The sequence below is a fragment of the Staurois parvus genome, unplaced genomic scaffold (genome assembly GCF_062004578.1).
Source record: "Staurois parvus isolate SC_StPar_1 unplaced genomic scaffold, SC_StPar_1.0 ptg000363l, whole genome shotgun sequence".
In the NCBI taxonomy this organism is placed as follows: domain Eukaryota; kingdom Metazoa; phylum Chordata; class Amphibia; order Anura; family Ranidae; genus Staurois; species Staurois parvus.
The window spans coordinates 454,913-472,708 of NW_028318159.1; the positions used below are offsets into that span (position 1 = coordinate 454,913).

At 43.1% G+C, this 17,796-nt stretch overlaps 1 protein-coding gene across 1 annotated transcript in view; it reads left to right on the plus strand.

Moving 5' to 3' along the window:
- Positions 1-1,226: 1,226 nt before the first annotated feature.
- Positions 1,227-17,796, plus strand: part of LOC149456341 (NACHT, LRR and PYD domains-containing protein 3-like) — a 48,710-nt gene continuing 32,140 nt past the window's right edge. The window contains exons 1-3 of the mRNA XM_089685154.1: positions 1,227-1,333; positions 13,899-13,999; positions 15,864-16,024. Of these exons, the coding sequence (XP_089541280.1) occupies positions 13,957-13,999; positions 15,864-16,024 (204 nt within the window). The 5' untranslated portion in view covers positions 1,227-1,333; positions 13,899-13,956. The remainder of the gene's footprint in view (positions 1,334-13,898; positions 14,000-15,863; positions 16,025-17,796) is intronic.

Sequence of the window (17,796 nt, forward strand, 5' to 3'; positions counted from 1 at the left end):
TGTATGTGTGTGTGTATATATATTCATACATACATGATTTTGCGCACCATGCCACCCTGTAGCAGTACTTCTGCTATAGGGCAGATGGGAAGCTATTAATGGCTTGTAGGCAGATGCAGTCTGTATTCCCTACTGTAGGTGGCGCTCAACCAAAGCGACAATGCAGAAGGGAGAGGAAGTCATGGGAAACTCCACATGACCTCGGTGTCCATCTTGGGTCAGGGTAGAGTCTATTTAAAACTCAGACTCTTGGGTTTGGAACGCTTTAGGTGAGTAGCTAGTGTGGGGACAGGTTTTCTGTCTGATAGGGACAGCGAACAGCAGCAGGGAAAGGTTCCTGAGGAGTAGGGAAAGTGCAGGGACTATGCCATCTCATCATAGAAAACCTCCCGTTTGGGTGTGAACCAGCCAAACCGCATAACTGCTCCAGAAGCTGTAGGCATCATATCAACATCACAATCCTTTGCTGCTGTTTAATTTTTTTTTACTATTTGTAAGTGGCTCTGGTCAACTTTGCCTTCCCCCCAGGCCTGATTGTATGCTGTTGGAACTCTTTCAATATCATGTTCTCTTCCGCCTCTGAGTGTATTCTCTGCCTCCAGTGCACCACACCACAGCCTACCCACAGGCTAATTCCACCTTCAAAAAATTCAGGGAGGACCGGTCATTAAAATTTCCCTCCAGCAAAAGGTCAGATATTCATGTTTATGCTGTGACTCAGATCCTGATGTGTATGTAGTCATCTTAGATCTATAGAAAATAAGCAATGTACAACTTCGAAATCATTCCAATAATATGTATTGGGAACTTTAAGTGTCCCCGTTACATCAAGTGTCCCCATCAGAGTGCCTCCTTTCATAAGGTGTTCCTATTGGAGTGCTTCCTGACATCAGGTGTCCCCATTGGAGTGCTCCCTTGCCTCAGCTGTCCCCATAAGAGTGCCCCCCTTACCTCAGGTGTCCCCATCAGAGTGCCGCCCTTACCTCAGGTGTCCCCATCAGAGTTCCTCCTTGCATCAGGTGTCCCCATGAGAGTTCCATCTTACATCAGGTGTCCCCATGAGAGTGCCCCCTTACATCAGGTGTCCCCATGAGAGTGCCCCCTTACATCAGGTGTCCCCATGAGTGCCCCTTTTATCAGGTGACATCAAGGGCATTGAGATGACAAAGGGGGAGGATCTTTGGTCACTTTTTAGAACATCAAAATGTAGTCTTTCCTGTTTGAAGTCTAAAGCACCTTAGTTACATTCCAACGCCTCCACCACACCCAATATTCTCCATCATTTCTGTGTTCTGCAGCCTGAATGTCTCAAGAAATAAGTCGGACCTGGAAGGTAAGGTTAATGTTACCCTATATATCCAATATTATTATTATTATTATACAGGGTTTATATAGCACCAACAGCTTGCACAGCGCTTTACAAAGTGAAGGCAGACATTACAGTTACAATACATCCATGGAGGTGAGTTGGCTCAAGTTAGATGTCCACTGTTGGGTCCATATCCCCACTATGGGTGGAGGGTAAGGAGAAGGTGAAGGGGGGAGGGAAAGAAAGACCACTGCTACGTCCAGCAGAAGATCCACAGGGGCACCGGGATGATTAGTACTTCAAGGCAACCTTCAGGATAGAGCAGATCGAGTCTCCAATGTCGCATATGGAAAAAAAAAGATTGAGAAGGCGCCACCAAGTGCAGTCCACCATCCCTCCACCACAAACACTGTATATAGGATACTGATATAGTATTACACGAGGCAGGGGGATCCTCCAGATGTGTAATAAAAGGGATCTGTGTGGTTTAGAATCACTCTGTGGGTCTGGGTTACTGAACTGCAATCTGTATTCTTACTGGTATAAAGTATTGTAGTTTTCCTGCTCCAGTACCTCCTGTATGGAATGGGAGTATTTCTGGGACATGTTTCATAGTTTTTGTACTTTTTAATTCGACCTTTAAATTGAATTGTTACAGAAGTACAGTTATAATTTAAGGGATCTTGAAACCTAAAAGTGAAACTTCTGGAGTCTGATAATACATTCCAGCAGGCGAATCATGTGTTGTAGAAACCAAATTCAGCAGCCAGTGAGCGATGGGAAGGCAAGCACGTGCAGCTGGGAGACTCTGGACCTTTTACTTACATAGTTGAAAAACATATATACAGTCATGGCCGAAATTGTTGGCACCCTTGATATTTCTCCAGGAAATCATGTATTTCTCACGAAACGTATTGCATTAACACATGTTTTGCTATACACATGTTTATTCCCTTTGTGTGTATTGGGACAAAACAAAAAAAGGGAGGAAAGAAAGCAAATTCGACATAATGTCACACAAACCTCCAAAAATGGGCTGGACAAAAGTATTGGCACCCTTTCACAACTGCGGATAAATAAGAATGTTACAAGCATGTGATGCTCCTGTAAACTCACCTGGGGCAAGTAACAGGTGTGGGCAATATAGAAATCACACCTGAAAGCAGATAAAAAGGAGAGACGTTCACTTAACCTTTGCATTGTGTGTCTGTCTGTGCCACACTAAGCATGGACAACAGAAAGAGGAGACGAGAACTGTCTGAGGACCTGAGAACCAAAATTGTGGCAAAATATCAACAATCTCAAGGTTACAAGTCCATCTCCAGAGAACTAGATTTGCCTTTGTCCACAGTGCGCAACATTATCAAGAAGTTTGCAACCCATGGCACTGTAGCTAATCTCCCTGGTCGTGGACGGATGAGGAAAATTGATGAAAGATTGCAACGCAGAATAGTCCGGATGGTGGATAAGCAGCCCCAAACATGTTCCAAAGACATTCAAGCTGTCCTGCAGGCTCAGGGAGCATCAGTGTCAGCGCGAACTATCCGTCGACATTTAAATGAAATGAAACGCTATGGCAGGAGACCCAGGAGGACCCCACTGCTGACACAGAGACATAAAAAAGCAAGACTACAGTTTGCCAAAATGTACTTGAGTAAGCCAAAAGCCTTCTGGGAAAACGTCTTGTGGACAGATGAGACCAAGATAGAGCTTTTCGGTAAAGCACATCATTCTACTGTTTACCGAAAACGGAATGAGGCCTACAAAGAACAAAACACAGTACCTACGGTAAAATATGGTGGAGGTTCAATGATGTTTTGGGGTTGTTTTGCTGCCTCTGGCACTGGGTGCCTTGACTGTGTGCAAGGCATCATGAAATCTGAGGATTACCAAAGGATTTTGGGTCGCACTGTAGGGCCCAGTGTCAGAAAGCTGGGTTTGCGTCCAAGATCCTGGGTCTTCCAGCAGGACAATGACCCCAAACATACGTCAAAAAGCACTCAGAAATGGATGGCAAAGAAGCGCTGGAGAGTTCTGAAGTGGCCAGCAATGAGCCCAGATCTAAATCCCATTGAACACCTGTGGAGAGATCTTAAAATTGCTGTTGGGAAAAGGTGTCCTTCCAATAAGAGAGACCTGGAGCTGTTTGCAAAGGAAGAGTGGTCCAAAATTCCGGGTGAGAGGTGTCAGAAGCTTATTGATGGTTATAGGAAGCGACTGATTTCAGTTATGTTTTCCAAAGGGTGTGCAACCAAATATTAAGTTAAGGGTGCCAATACTTTTGTCCAGCCCATTTTTGGGGTTTTGTGTGACATTATGTCATATTTGCTTTTCTGCCTCTGTTTTATATTTGTTCCAATACATACAAAGGGAATAAACATGTGTATAGCAAAACATGTGTTAATGCAATACCTTTTTTGTGTGAAATACTTGATTTTCAGGAAAAATATCAAGGGTGCCAACAATTTCGGCCATGACTGTATATATATATAATTTTTTCTTTTTGTTTTTTTTAAAAAGAGGTCCTCTAGGGTGGGTGGGTGTTTTTTTTTTTTTAATGTCACACGGTATTTGCAGAGCGGTTTTTCAAAAGCAATTTATTTGGAAAATATACACTTTCATGAATTTTGGTAAAATATAAAAGATGATGTTGCTGTATTAGTATATCTCTATACAGGCATCTCAGGTGGCTCAGTAAGAAAAGCTACCGCCAGAGGCAGCAGAGGTTGTGGGCTCAGATCCTGGTTCTGGCAAAGAAGTAGAGTTACTATATAGAGGATACATATATATAAAATATTATTTATGTATGGGTTTGTTTCACAATTACATATTTTGCTTGGATGTATAGAGATATACTAGCACAGCACTGTCGTTGTCTTTACTGGTGCATAGGTGATTAGTATGAAGGTCACTTGCTGTATGGCGGCTGGTGGATTATGTGTATGTTATGATGTACTAACATTTATATTTTGTATGTGTGCTATATTACAGTGAGTCTCACATATAATTCGTTTTTTATATATTACATTTTGGTGGTTTTTGCACAACAGCTCTGGCGTTTATTTTGATAAAAGATGATATTATACTGAGTGAATAGATGCATAAGATGTCCCGCTTTAAAATTGTGCACACTTGTGGCATAGTGCCAAACTACAGTACTTTAAAAATCTCTACAGACAACCCTTTTTAAGTCTTTACAGGTTACCAGTTTAGTTACACAGGAGGTCTGGTGCTAAAATTATTGTTCTCACTATATTCGTGGCTATACCTAACATGTGTGGTTTGATTGCTGTTTACATACACTATATTGCCAAAAGTATTTGGTCAGCCCTCCAAATCATTTGATCCAAGTTTTCCAATCACTTCTGCGGTCACAGGTGCATAAAATCAAGCCCCTAGGCATGCAGACTGCTTCTACAAACATTTGTGAAAGAATGGGTCGCTCTCAGGTGCTCAGTGACTCCAAGCGTGGTCCCGTGATAGGTGGCCACCTGTGCAATAAGTCCATCCGTGACATTTCCTGGCTACTAAATATTCCACGCTCAACTGTTAGTGGGATTATAACAAAATGGAAGCAACTGGGAACAACAGCTACTCGACCACCAAGTGGTAGGCCACGTAACATGACAGAGCGGGGTCAGCGCATGTTGAAGCGCACAGTGTGCAGAAGTCACCAACTGTCTGCAGAGTCAATAGCTAAAGACCTCCAAACTTGGTGTGGCCTTCAGATGAGCCCAACAACAGTGCATAGAGAGCTTCATGGAATGAGTTTCCATGGCCGAGCAGCTGCATCCAAGCCTTCCATCACCAAGTGCAATGTAAAGCGTCGGATGAAGTGGCATAAAGCGCGCCACCACTGGACTCTAGAGCAGTACAGACGTTTTCTCTGGAGGGACCAATCCCACTTCTCTGTCTTGCAATTTGATGGACGTATCTGCGTTTGGTGGTTGCCAGGAGAACAGTACTTGCCTGACTGCATTGTGCCAAGTGTAAAGTTTGGTGGAGGGGGGATTATGGTGTGTGGTTGATCTTCAGGGGTTCGGCTTTGCCCCCTAGTTCTAGTGAAGGGAACTCCTAAGGTGTCAGCATACCAAGACATTTTGGACAATTTCATGCTCCCAACTTTGTGGGAAGAGTTTTGGGGTGGCCTCTTCCTACATGACTGCACACCAGTTCACAAAGCAAGGTCCATAAAGACATGGATGAGCGAGTTTGGGGTGGAGGAACTTGTCTGGCCTGCACAGAGTCTTGACCTCAACCCCATAGAATACCTTTATGATGAATTAGAGCAGAGACTGTGAGCCAGGCCTCCTCCCCCGACATCAGTGCCTGACCTGACAAATGTACCTCTGGAAGAATGGTCAAACCTTCCCCTAGACACCCTCCTAAACCTTGTGGACAGCCTTCCCAGAAGCCAACTCAATATTGAACATCGGTCTACTAGAGCTCTCCTCTGCCCTCAAAAGCATCTAATCAAATCAACCTTCAAATTAAGATTGGTTTTACCTTACCTTGGAGCATGGGTGGGGTTGCCATTGCGACCACTGAAGCTACGCTCATGAAAAAGGATATTTTAAATAAGGCCAATCACAATGCAAGGCACAGCATGATACTTACGATGGTGCGATTCAGTGACATTCATTCTGAATAGCACCCCAATACACCTCACCACCAGAGGGGGCTCTGCACAGCAGGGTAATGCGTGGTAATGCTGTACAGTACAGTGCTCTGTCAGAAAAGTTTCAGATCTGATTTCTGGAATGCTGAGGTGCATGTAAGTCCAGTCATTCTGAATATACTACATAACACAGCGCACATTAACTTGTGCAAAAATTAGCATGCTTTATACAACGTGTCTTAGTGGTCAGGTGATCCTCATACTTGACTACTTCGGGGGGTGCTGAGATTTCTGTACCAGGACACAGAGCACTGACCCGGGGGGGGGGGGGTACATACCGCTGTCTGGGGGACTCCTCACTAGGAGGAGGAGTCTTATCTTCTTAGAGAGACCACCCACCCATACAGTCTTGTGAATGGCAAAACACGGGACAAAAGGCATCTTTGCTAACCCCCCTTCATAGTGCTATTAAGACTTCATAGCAGCACAAGTTCAATGTCCATTTTGGCATGTTTTTAGTTCATTTCTGAGAACGCCGAAGTGTGAAAGTCAGCAGGCTTTCTCCATCCACACTATACAGGATGGATGGATAAGTCCCCTCTGCTAGACTATTGTATGGATAGCACGTTTGGAGATCACACAACAGCATTATGAACTGTGAAAGTAATGTTTGGCAATTATAAGAAAAGACACCTTCATCGGTGACCTCCCTCATGTATAGGGGCTCATTCACTGGTGAATTCCCTCATATATAGGGGCCCAGCACTGGCAATCATCCTCCCTCCCTAGCGGCACATTCACAGTCAGGGAGCAGAGAAAGTCATCCTCCCTCCCCAACAGCCAGCCAAAGTGGAAGATGTGGGGTTCCCAGCAAAAGCGCTGGCATCAGGGCAGTGTGTTGCCAACCTCTGCCCAGCACCTTCAGCCCCTCCAGGGAGAGGACATAGTGAATCTCTATCCCCCGCCACCAACTCCTGGGGATTTAATAGACTTCTGCTGAGAAGGAACAACCCAGTGAACCTCAAGTAGAAGAGCTGGCATCAGATCAGAGCACTTCCAATCTCTCCCCAGTGACAGGCCGAGGCAGAGAAGCTCAAATTTACACCTGAAGCACTGGCAAGTGAACAGAGTCAAAGACTTCTGCCCCACACCCACAGCAGTTCTGGAGGTCCAGGGAAAGAAAGTGGCAGTTCTTCTTCCCCAACAGCAGTGTAGGAACTCAGGAGCGAAGGATGTCATCCTTGTTCCACAGCAGGAGTCCGGGAGTCCAGGAAATGGAGCAACCGGCTCATCTCCCCAGAGGCAGTACGATCACCCAAGAGCAGAGAAATCAATCTTCCCTCCCCAGCAAGGATCCATGCACCTGGGAGACAGTATCAAAGAATTGTCATCTCAGCAGCCGGGTGAGCTGGAGAAGCCAGCTCATCTCCCCAGCGGCAGTTCAAAGACCCGGGAGAGGAGGAAGCTGTCTTCACTCCTCAGCGGAAGATCCCCAATTCAGGAGAGGAGCGAAGGAAGCCATCCTCCCTCCTCAACAGTCAGCCAGAGCGGAGGGTGTGGAGTCCCCAGCTGAATCACTGGCAACAGGGCAGAGCTCCACTGGCTTGTGACTAGCACATCGTGTCTTCATGGCTCCAGGGAGGCAGTCCGCCCTGCTCGCCAGCAGCAGATCAAGCCCTGGATAGGTAAGGACCTCTCAGCTGAAGCGCTGACAGCTGGACAGAGGGTCCACGACCTCTGCTCCACACCTGCCGATGGCAACTCTTCCCTGTTGCCAAGAATGGAGATTGTGTGGACCAACTATGTGGGTTCACTCTGCCCGATTAACACATGTCCAGACCAGATGGAGGTCTGGGACCCAGGTAGTCTACCTTTGAGGGCGGAGAAATGTGACAGACCCAACTGGAATAGGGGCTTATGCAGGGGACTAGGGGCTAGCATTCTACCCACTGATTATGGCCCATGGAGGATACCAGGGATTTTGTCTGCTTCTCCTGGTCAGAGCACAGAGGAGAGCTCAGTTCAGCCTGTGATGGAGAGAGCAGATAATTCTCTAATGATGGACAACAACATGATGAACGTTGAGAGCGAGGGTTGCATTAATTCACAGAATGAAGACAAGAAAGCTTCCCTTCTGGAGTGGATGGAAAGGTATATTTATCTTGTACAGGTTAATGGTCAGAGGAATTATGGTGGCCTTCCTGGAAGAAAGTCCTTCACTTAGAACAGAAATATTTATCAACAATCTCCCTCAAGAATTCTATGAAGATAAATTAATTGCACTTTTCAGACTGCTGGGACACTGTATGAGTTTTGTCCTTTATAGACTTTTTTAGTGGACAGATAACTCAAGTGAAAGCCAAATACCTGAAAGTCAACATGTGTAATGTACTTTGTGTATCCAGCGCTGTGGACTTCTTGCTGGATTGTCTGGGGTGGGCTCCCTGACTAAATCAAAGCTGGTCTGATTGCTACATAGTTACATAGTTAGTCTGGCTGAAAAAAGACGCAAGTCCATCCAGTTCAACCATTAAAAAAATAAAAAGTTATAATCGTACACCCACAGTTGATCCAGAGGAAGGCAAAAAAAAAAACAGCAAAGCACGATCCAATTTGCACCTGCAGGGGAAAAAATTCCTTCCTGATCTCCGAGAGGCAATCGGATACTCCCTTGATCAAGTTTACCTATAAATGTTAGTATCCAGTTATGTCCTGTGTATCTAGGAAAGAATCCAGGACTTTTTTTAAAGCAATTCACGGATCTGGCCAGAACCAACTCTTGATTATTATTATTAATAATATTCACAGGCAAGTTTCCATCCCCTGGAATGTTTGGCCTTGGTACAGACACACAAGGTGACACACACAGGTTAAAATGCCAATTAGAGATTAATGTCCCACATCTGTGGCTTTATAAATTGCAATTAGTGTCAGTGTATAAATAGTCAATGAGTTTGTTAGCTCATACATGGAAACGCTGACTAGGCTAGATACTGAGCCATGGGGATCATAAAAAAACTGTCAAAAGTCCTGCGTAACAAGATAATGGAACTTTATAAAGATGGAAAAGGACATAAAAAGATGTCCAAAGCCTTGAATATACCAATAAGTACTGTTAAATCACCTACTAAGAAGTGGAAAGTTCAGGGACCTCTTGATACAAGCCAAGGTCAGGTAGACCAAGAAAGATTGCAGCCACAACTCCCAGAAGAATTGTTTGGGATACAAAGGGAAGCCCATAGGTAACCACAAGAAAAATACAGGATGCTCTGGAAAAAGACAATGTGGTTGTTTTGAAGGAGCACAATATGATGACAAAAATGAGCTGCATGGTCGAGGTGCCAGAAAGAAGCCTTTACTGCATCAATGACACAAAAAGGCCCAGTTAGGCATGTCAAGGTGTTGTCAGGCATATTGTAACCGGGCTTTTTTGTAGCATTGGTGCAGTAAAGGCTTCTTTCTGGCACCTCAACCAAACAGCTCATTTTTGTTCAAGTATCACTTTATTGTACTCCTTAAAAACAACCACACCATCTTTTTACAAAGCAGCCTGGATTTTTTTTTAGGTTGCCTGTGGGTTTTTCTTTGAATCTCGGACAATTCTTCTGTCAGTTGTGGCTGCAATCTTTCTTGGTCTACCTGACCTTGGCTTGGTATCAAGAGATCCCCGAACTTTCCACTTCTTAATAGGTGATTTAAGAGTCCTGATTGGCATATTCAAGGCTTTGGACATCTTTTTATGTCCTTTCCCATCTTTAAAAAGTTCCATTACCTTGTTACGCAGGACTTTTGACAGTTCTTTTCTGATCCCCATGGCTCAGTATCTAGCCTAGACAGTGCTTCCACGTAATGCCGGTGTGACGGAGGGTAGGCAGGACAGAACAAACAAAGCAGATGGCAAACACACAAAGCTTTATTAAAGAAAATGACAGTCACTCAATTGGGTCTGCAGGTAGCGTGGCAGTACCCGGTGTGGGAAAGGTAGCAAGGAGAGGGCTCAAAACAATTGTAATCCGGCCCCAGGGGCAAAGTCAGAATCTCTACAACAGTTGTAATCTAAGCGGGGAGATGGGGAGAGAGTACAGGAACAGTTCAGGGGAATGAAACGGGTGCACACACCCACAGCTCCGGCAGGGGATGCCCGGGTTCACAGCAGACGACAGCCAGGGGGCGACCCTTCTCAGCCCACAGCAGAGGGTCCTAACAGTAAGGACCAGTCATGATTCTCCAGCAAGCAGTACACCAGCACTCCTGGGATCACAGTATGGGCAGTATAACAGCAGGTACTTGCCCTGAGTCCTGAGTATTCGTAGCGTAGTCAGTGGGTAATAATCCTCCCAAGCCTGGTGCTAGTGCAAAGTGTCAGCGGGTAGTATTTCTCCCCCAAATCCTGCGCTCATTGCAGAGTGTCAGCGGGTAATAAGTTTCCCTTAATCCTGCGCTATTGCAGAGTGTCAGCGGGTGTTAATTCGCCCGGTCTCGGGCTTTTGCAGAGTGGCCGCGGGAGTTTCGCCACAGCGGAGACCTCTCAGCGTCTGTGCAGCAGACAGAACAGCCAGGGAGCCCGGCATCGGCCTTCTTAAGCTGATGCAGGGCGCTCCCTGGTCGTCCTGGCAACCGTGGGCGGCGTGCCTCGTCGCCTGGCAACGAGGCACGCCCCCTTGACATGGGCTGCGCTCTCGAGAGCGCAGCCTTTGTCTGTCGGTGTCTGCAAGCTTAGGAACTTTCATGCCCGCGCTTCAGACGCAAGGGCTCTGCGGCGTCAGGCTGACTGCGGTGGCCCAGAACATCCCTGCAGGAGGTTCGCACCTCTTCACGGAGAGGTGTGAATCTCACTGTGGGGAACTATCTTCCTCCCTCCGGCTGAGCCGGATGGGGGAAGATAAGAGACAGAGGTGAGAGGAGTCACAACTCTTATCCTGGGCGGCCCGGCTTCAAAGGGCCGCGATAGGATGTGAGGTGGGGGGATGAAGGTGAGCCATGGGCGGAGCGGGCAGCATCTGTCACAGCCGGGCCTGGCACACTGTGACAGCCGGCCATAGATGGGTCGAAAATCAGCCGAAAAAAAAAAATAATCGGGCGATTTTCCCACTGTTAGTGGGTTAATTGGTAGGCCGTTTTTCGGGCTTTCTGCACTTTTTTTATCGGGCATGTTGGAAAATTTGCAGCCGATTGTTTTACCGATAAAAAGTCTGCGCATGAGCCATGACCTGCAAGAAGAAGAAAAAGAGGAATTCCAGTCCGCTATTATATTTTATATGAAAGTCTTGCGGTTGCAACAAATGTATCCATTTGCATCCAAATAAAAACATTGTAATCCAAATAATGTATTACAATGTTTTTATTTGGATAGAGATGTTTTTATTTGGATACACATGGATACATTTGTTGCAACCGCAAGATTTTTTCATATAAAATATAATAGCGGACTGGAATTTTTATTCTTCTAATTATTTGTCTTCTTCTTATGTATTGCTGTCACATGTGGTGTGCTCCCGTCTCTGCAAGGGACAGAAGTTATGGGGTTAATGCCGGCCATAACGCCGGCCACAGACGGGATGAAAATAGGCCGATATTTATTTATTTTTTTTAATTTACTGTTAGTGGTAACGTCGGCCGATCAAACGACCGATTTTTCATTTTTTTTCGACCCGTCTATGGCCTGCATAAGAGCTAACAAACTCATTGATTATTTATACACTGACATTAAATGCAATTTAAAAAGCCACAGATGTGGGACATTAACCTCTAATTGGCATTTTAACCCGTGTGTCACCTTGTGTGTCTGTACCAAGGTCGAACATTCCCAGGGGAGGAAAACTTTTTTGATCTAGGCCATTAGGATGATTTTGTTATCATTATGGTTTAAAAAGGAGCCAAACAACTATTTGATAATAAATGGCTTCATATGATCATCATCCTTCAATAGCATTTTTTGGCATGATCAGTCATATTTTCAATATCAATGCCAAAATTTCACAATTTCTGCCAGGGTATGCAAACATTTGAGCACAACTGTATAATACATAAGGGGGGATATGATCACCATGTATAATACATAAGGGGGGATATGATCTCCATGTATAATACATAAGGGGGGATATGATCACCATGTATAATACATAAGGGGGGATATAATCACCATGTATAATACATACGGGGGGATATGATCTCCATGTATATTACATAAGGGGGGGGGATATGATCTCCATGTATAATACATAAAGGGGGATATGATCTCCATGTATAATACATAAGGGGGGATATGATCACCATGTATAATACATAAGGGGGGATATGATCTCCATGTATAATACATAAGGGGGGATATGATCACCATGTATAATACATAAGGGGGATATGATCTCCATGTAGAATACATAAGGGGGGATATGATCTCCATGTATAATACATAAGGGGGGATATGATCACCATGTATAATACATAAGGGGGGATATGATCACCATGTATAATACATAAGGGGGGATATGATCACCATGTATAATACATAAGGGGGATGTGATCTCCATGTATAATACATAAGGGGGGATATGATCTCCATGTATAATACATAAGGGGGGGATATGATCACCATGTATAATACATAAGGGGGGATATGATCTCCATGTATAATACATAAGGGGGGATATGATCTCCATGTATAATACATAAGGGGGATATGATCTCCATGTATAATACATAAGGGGGATATGATCTCCATGTATAATACATAAGGGGGGATATGATCTCCATGTAGAATACATAAGGGGGATATGATCTCCATGTATAATACATAAGGGGGGATATAATCTCCATGTATAATACATAAGGGAGGGATATGATCTCCATGTATAATACATAAGGGGGGATATGATCTCCATGTATAATACATAAGGGGGATGTGATCTCCATGTATAATACATAAGGGGGGATATGATCTCCATGTAGAATACATAAGGGGGATATGATCTCCATGTATAATACATAAGGGGGGATATAATCTCCATGTATAATACATAAGGGAGGGATATGATCTCCATGTATAATACATAAGGGGGGATATGATCTCCATGTATAATACATAAGGGGGGGTATGATCTCCATGTATAATACATAAGGGGGGGATATGATCTCCATGTATAATACATAAGGGGGGGATATGATCTCCATGTATAATACATAAGGGGGGGATATGATCTCCATGTATAATACATAAGGGGGATATGATCTCCATGTATAATACATAAGGGGGATATGATCTCCATGTATAATACATAAGGGGGATATGATCTCCATGTATAATACATAAGGGGGATATGATCTCAATGTATAATTTCATCTTTTAAATTTTTTTACTGCACGTTTAACGGCAAAAAGTAAAAAATATAGTGGGTTTTTTTTAAGGGGAAAAAAAGGACTCGAATTTCATTTGTGTGCAGTGTTGCATGACCGCGCAATTGTTAAGGTAAGGCAGCGCTGTAAAAAAAAATGGCCTGGTCAGGAAGGGGGGGAAATCCTCAGGGGAACAAGTTTTTAAATTGTTTAATTTGTTTTTACCTATCTTTATTGCTATCATAGCACAGCAGGAGTTAGACATCTATTAGTACAGAGATATGCGATTTTTTTTTTTTTTTTTTTTTTTTTTTTTTAGTGTTTGAAGAGTCCAAAGCTTCATGTTTTGTTTAAATTTTTACTTACAGCATTTCTTGCATTTAAAATGTTCATTTAATGACAGACGAGTGTAAATGACTACAGAGCTCTAATATTTTCTGTCTATTATATCTGCCTGGAGTTCGGTAAAAGCTGTTTTCTCCGGTTTTTAGTTTTAGATATATCTATTAAAAAAAAAAAAAAAAAAAGTTCCATAGACATTTTAATCTGCATCAGGAAATGAAGTCTCAGACATCTTACTTCTTCTGAAGGATCTGGACAACCTAGTAGCCATTAGTCACAATGTATCTCTGTGTCTAGGTGTTCCGTGGCATGACTGGAATTCGGCTGTAAAACAAACTAAGAGCAAGAAAAAAAGATGGCGGAGAGTTGGAGATGCCAGAGAAGAGTCATCATTCCCGGTAATCAAGAGATCAGTCACGGTTTGCCTTTTATATATATATATCAGCCTTTCTCAACCTTTTAAACACAGAAGAACCCTTGAAATAATGTAATAATGTTCCAGTTTCGGGGAACCCCCACTAATAATGTCCATATCTAAAACTTATCTGGACCTGAGGGAGCCCACCCCTCCTAAAAAAATTTCCCAGCTCTAACTTGCCAGCCAGCCTGCAAATCCCAACTTATAGCAGGACTGCGGCTGGCATTCTGACACTGGGGGGAACTTACTTGGTGTCACTGACATCCCCAGTGACACCAATACAGTGATCAGCGCTAATAAAAAGCACTGACACTATACTAATGGCAATGGGCAGGAAGGGGTTAACATCTGGGGCAATCAAAGGGTTAACTGTGTGCTGTTTTAAATACTGCGCTGTGTGTGTGCTTTACTGTGCTATGCAGAGCCATGCAAAGCAGTGTGCAGGAGCTGACAGGGGAAAGAACTGTTTTGGGTACAAACAGTTCTCCCCCCATTCGAGATACTCGGCAATCACCGGGCGGCGAAGAGTAATCACCGGGCGGGACCTGGTGATCGACACCCAAGGTCACAAATGTTGGCACGGGTAGGTTGCGCATGGCGTTCGCATGTGCCCCCTACCCGGAAATGCAAATTCACGTGTATATATACGTGATTTTGCGCACCCGTTCCATTCTTGCAATTTCCAGATGTTTCTTGATTTAGTCTCACACAATTATTTTTCATAATCATGGTAAGCATAACCGTAGATCAGTAAGGATTCATAGTCGGTTGGCTTGGGATGTACAAATATAAATCACCAATCACAGGGCAACTCATGTAATGGTCCTTATAGTGATCCCCACCTCCTGTGCTCCTTATAGAAATGTCATGACAAGGGTAGAATATACGCCTTCCAACCTAACCCAGCCTGCTAGGCCCCACCCTCCACCGACCCAGATATACAAAATACACAAACCAAGTTTATGGAGTCAAAATGGCCGTAGCAGCCTTTCATTAAATAATAAATAATTTCACCATAAATAACATAACATTCCAAATTATAAACAGAGGAAAACCGTGGAGGTCATTTGAGGGCCATAAACCCAACTTCACTTTTGCGGAAAACATTCCTTCAACTTAGGCCCCCATCCGCAACCCACAATCCTACTTATCTCTAGCCGCAACCACCAACTCGGGGACAATCCTACTTATCCCAATCCGCAACCCACCGGCTCCAGGACAATCCTACTTATCCCCAGCCGCAATTCACTGGCTCAGGGACAATCGTATTTATCCCCAGCCGCAACACACCGGCTCAGAGATAACCCTACTTATCCGCAGTGACCACCATTTTACCTATTCCGAGTTAACCCCTTGGAATGTACCGAGGTCCCCATACCACTGATGGGTCCCGAATCTGTCTCCATCCAGAATTCTTTCCTCCTCCAGAGACCAACCACCGCCAAGGCTGCCGTGGCAATCCAAATCAAAGCACAAAGGGGAGGGAGGGTGGGAAGCTTCTTCTTCTTCCAAAATCCCCCCACTGGACTTCCTGAGGTCAGACACTCTTTTTCCTCCCAGGGAGACCCTCCCCAACATCCCTCATCCAATAAGGTAAGCCATAATACCCAAAAACTTCCTACCCATCATTTAACCCTCTGTTGTCCCTCTATTCCCCCTAGTCATGTCCTCCCTGCGCTTATTTTTAATTTTTTTGGCTGCGGGCCTACGTTTTGTTACATCCCTCCGATTGCAGAGCATTGATCCAGCATAGAAGTAAAAGTTTGCGGTGGAAGTAAATTCACAGCATTTATAAAGCTGGTTTTAGGAAGGCCAGAAAATGTGATTCTCTCTGCTTTTTCTAGATGACATCAGAAACTTCCGCCGTCAACTGTCTGCGTATGACGATCCATCACTGAGGAGGATATACGAGTATTACAGAGATGATCTGACCTGCATCCTGGAGAACATGAACCCTCATTCCATCCTGGTAGAACTACAATCTCGGGAAGTTTTAAACACGGATGTAAGATATTTCTACATTTCATACAGTAAAATACAGTGTGTGTGGTACAGGGGAACTCCATATAAAACATCCAATCCTTTATAATTGTACACCAAATCACTCCATACTGATCATAAATAACTGAACTTTATAATAAATCCACAAGATAAATGTGATCATATCAGCACTTCATTACATCCCACATACAACTTTTAAAGCCATTTACACAACTGTTGCCACCAGAATATAATTTTTTTTTTAAACCGCAAAGATGGCTGTATGAGTACGTTACCCACGGTGTTATTTTGTTTGTTTTCACATCACAAAAGCCTCACATCCATAACTCCATATGCATGTTAGACATGCCCACATGGAAGAAAAATATATCTGAAATATATTTAAAAAATATTCTTCCCAAATATATTGACATATATTTGAAATATTACAATTTTGGCCCTATTCAATATCTTTTAATATATATGTTGTATACATACATATATATGTTGAAATGCGTTTTTCCTACAAAACATATGAAAAATATTTTTAAAAATACATTTTCAAATATAACGTATGTCTTTAAAAATACATTTAATCTACATTTTTGGAATGCATTTACAAATATATGTTAAAATTACTTTTTAATATGTTAAATTCTGAAAAATATTTAAAAAATATATATTTTTTAAAATATTTTTCATATATTTTGTAATATATAAAAAACGCATTTCAACATGCAGTGTATATATATATATATATATATATATGTATTGAAATATATTTTGAAATACATACTGTATACGGCCAAAATTGTAGTATTTCAAATATATGTCAATATATTTGGGAAGAATATTTTTAAATTATATTTCAAATATATTTTTCTTCCATCTGGGTGATACCTCTTCCTATCGCTCTCTGCATGTTTATTGGGGATGAGCAGCAAATATCGGCTAACTTGATTTTGCTGTGAAATTTTTCCAATAATTGTCTCAAAATTATTTTTTTAAAAAAGTTTTCTTTTGAAAGCTATGAGCATGACTGGCCTGGCAACATTGAATGGATGTTTTGTAGCATCTAGAATTAAAAGCTTTTAAAAAATTAAAAAAAGAAACAAAAATGTAATTTAAAATATGCAAAAAAGGTATAAAAAAAAGGCAGTCGAGTGATCATTATGTCTGTTTGACCTGCTGATCACATGCCTTATAATCAACTCCATGTAAAAGTGAATAAGAAGTGAGATAATCACACTGACCTCCATGTTCCCAATTCCCTGAATTCTGAAAGTTCTGCTCTAAGCGATCTGCGGGAGTTGAACCTTTCTATTAAATGCTGTAAAGCAATAAAATAATATATGCTTACAGTTTGTTTTTTGTTATAAAGCACTTCCAGCTCCAACAACAACCTTTCTTTGACCATTAGACAGCAGAGAAGGACCCCTGTGACTCATGTAGAAGCAGTGGTCTCTCTGCACAGATCAGACATGCCTTATGCTGAATCAGAGTTAGAACTGTCCAATCAGCAAAACTCACACTCCCTGCTGACTGGGGAGAGCTGCAGAGAGCACAGCAGCAATTATGTGAAATAGACCTGCAGTAAGAACAAATGAACAACCTCGGGATCCATTAGAAGAAAATCAGCTATATCATATTCAGGGCCTTTTTTTCTCAGAGAATAGGTGCAGAAACCCCTTATTTCCACCCCCTACCCACCTCTGAGCACCGTCCCTTGGTTCCACCCCCTACCCACCTCTGAGCACCGTCCCTTGGTTCCACCCCCTACCCACCTCTGAGCACCGT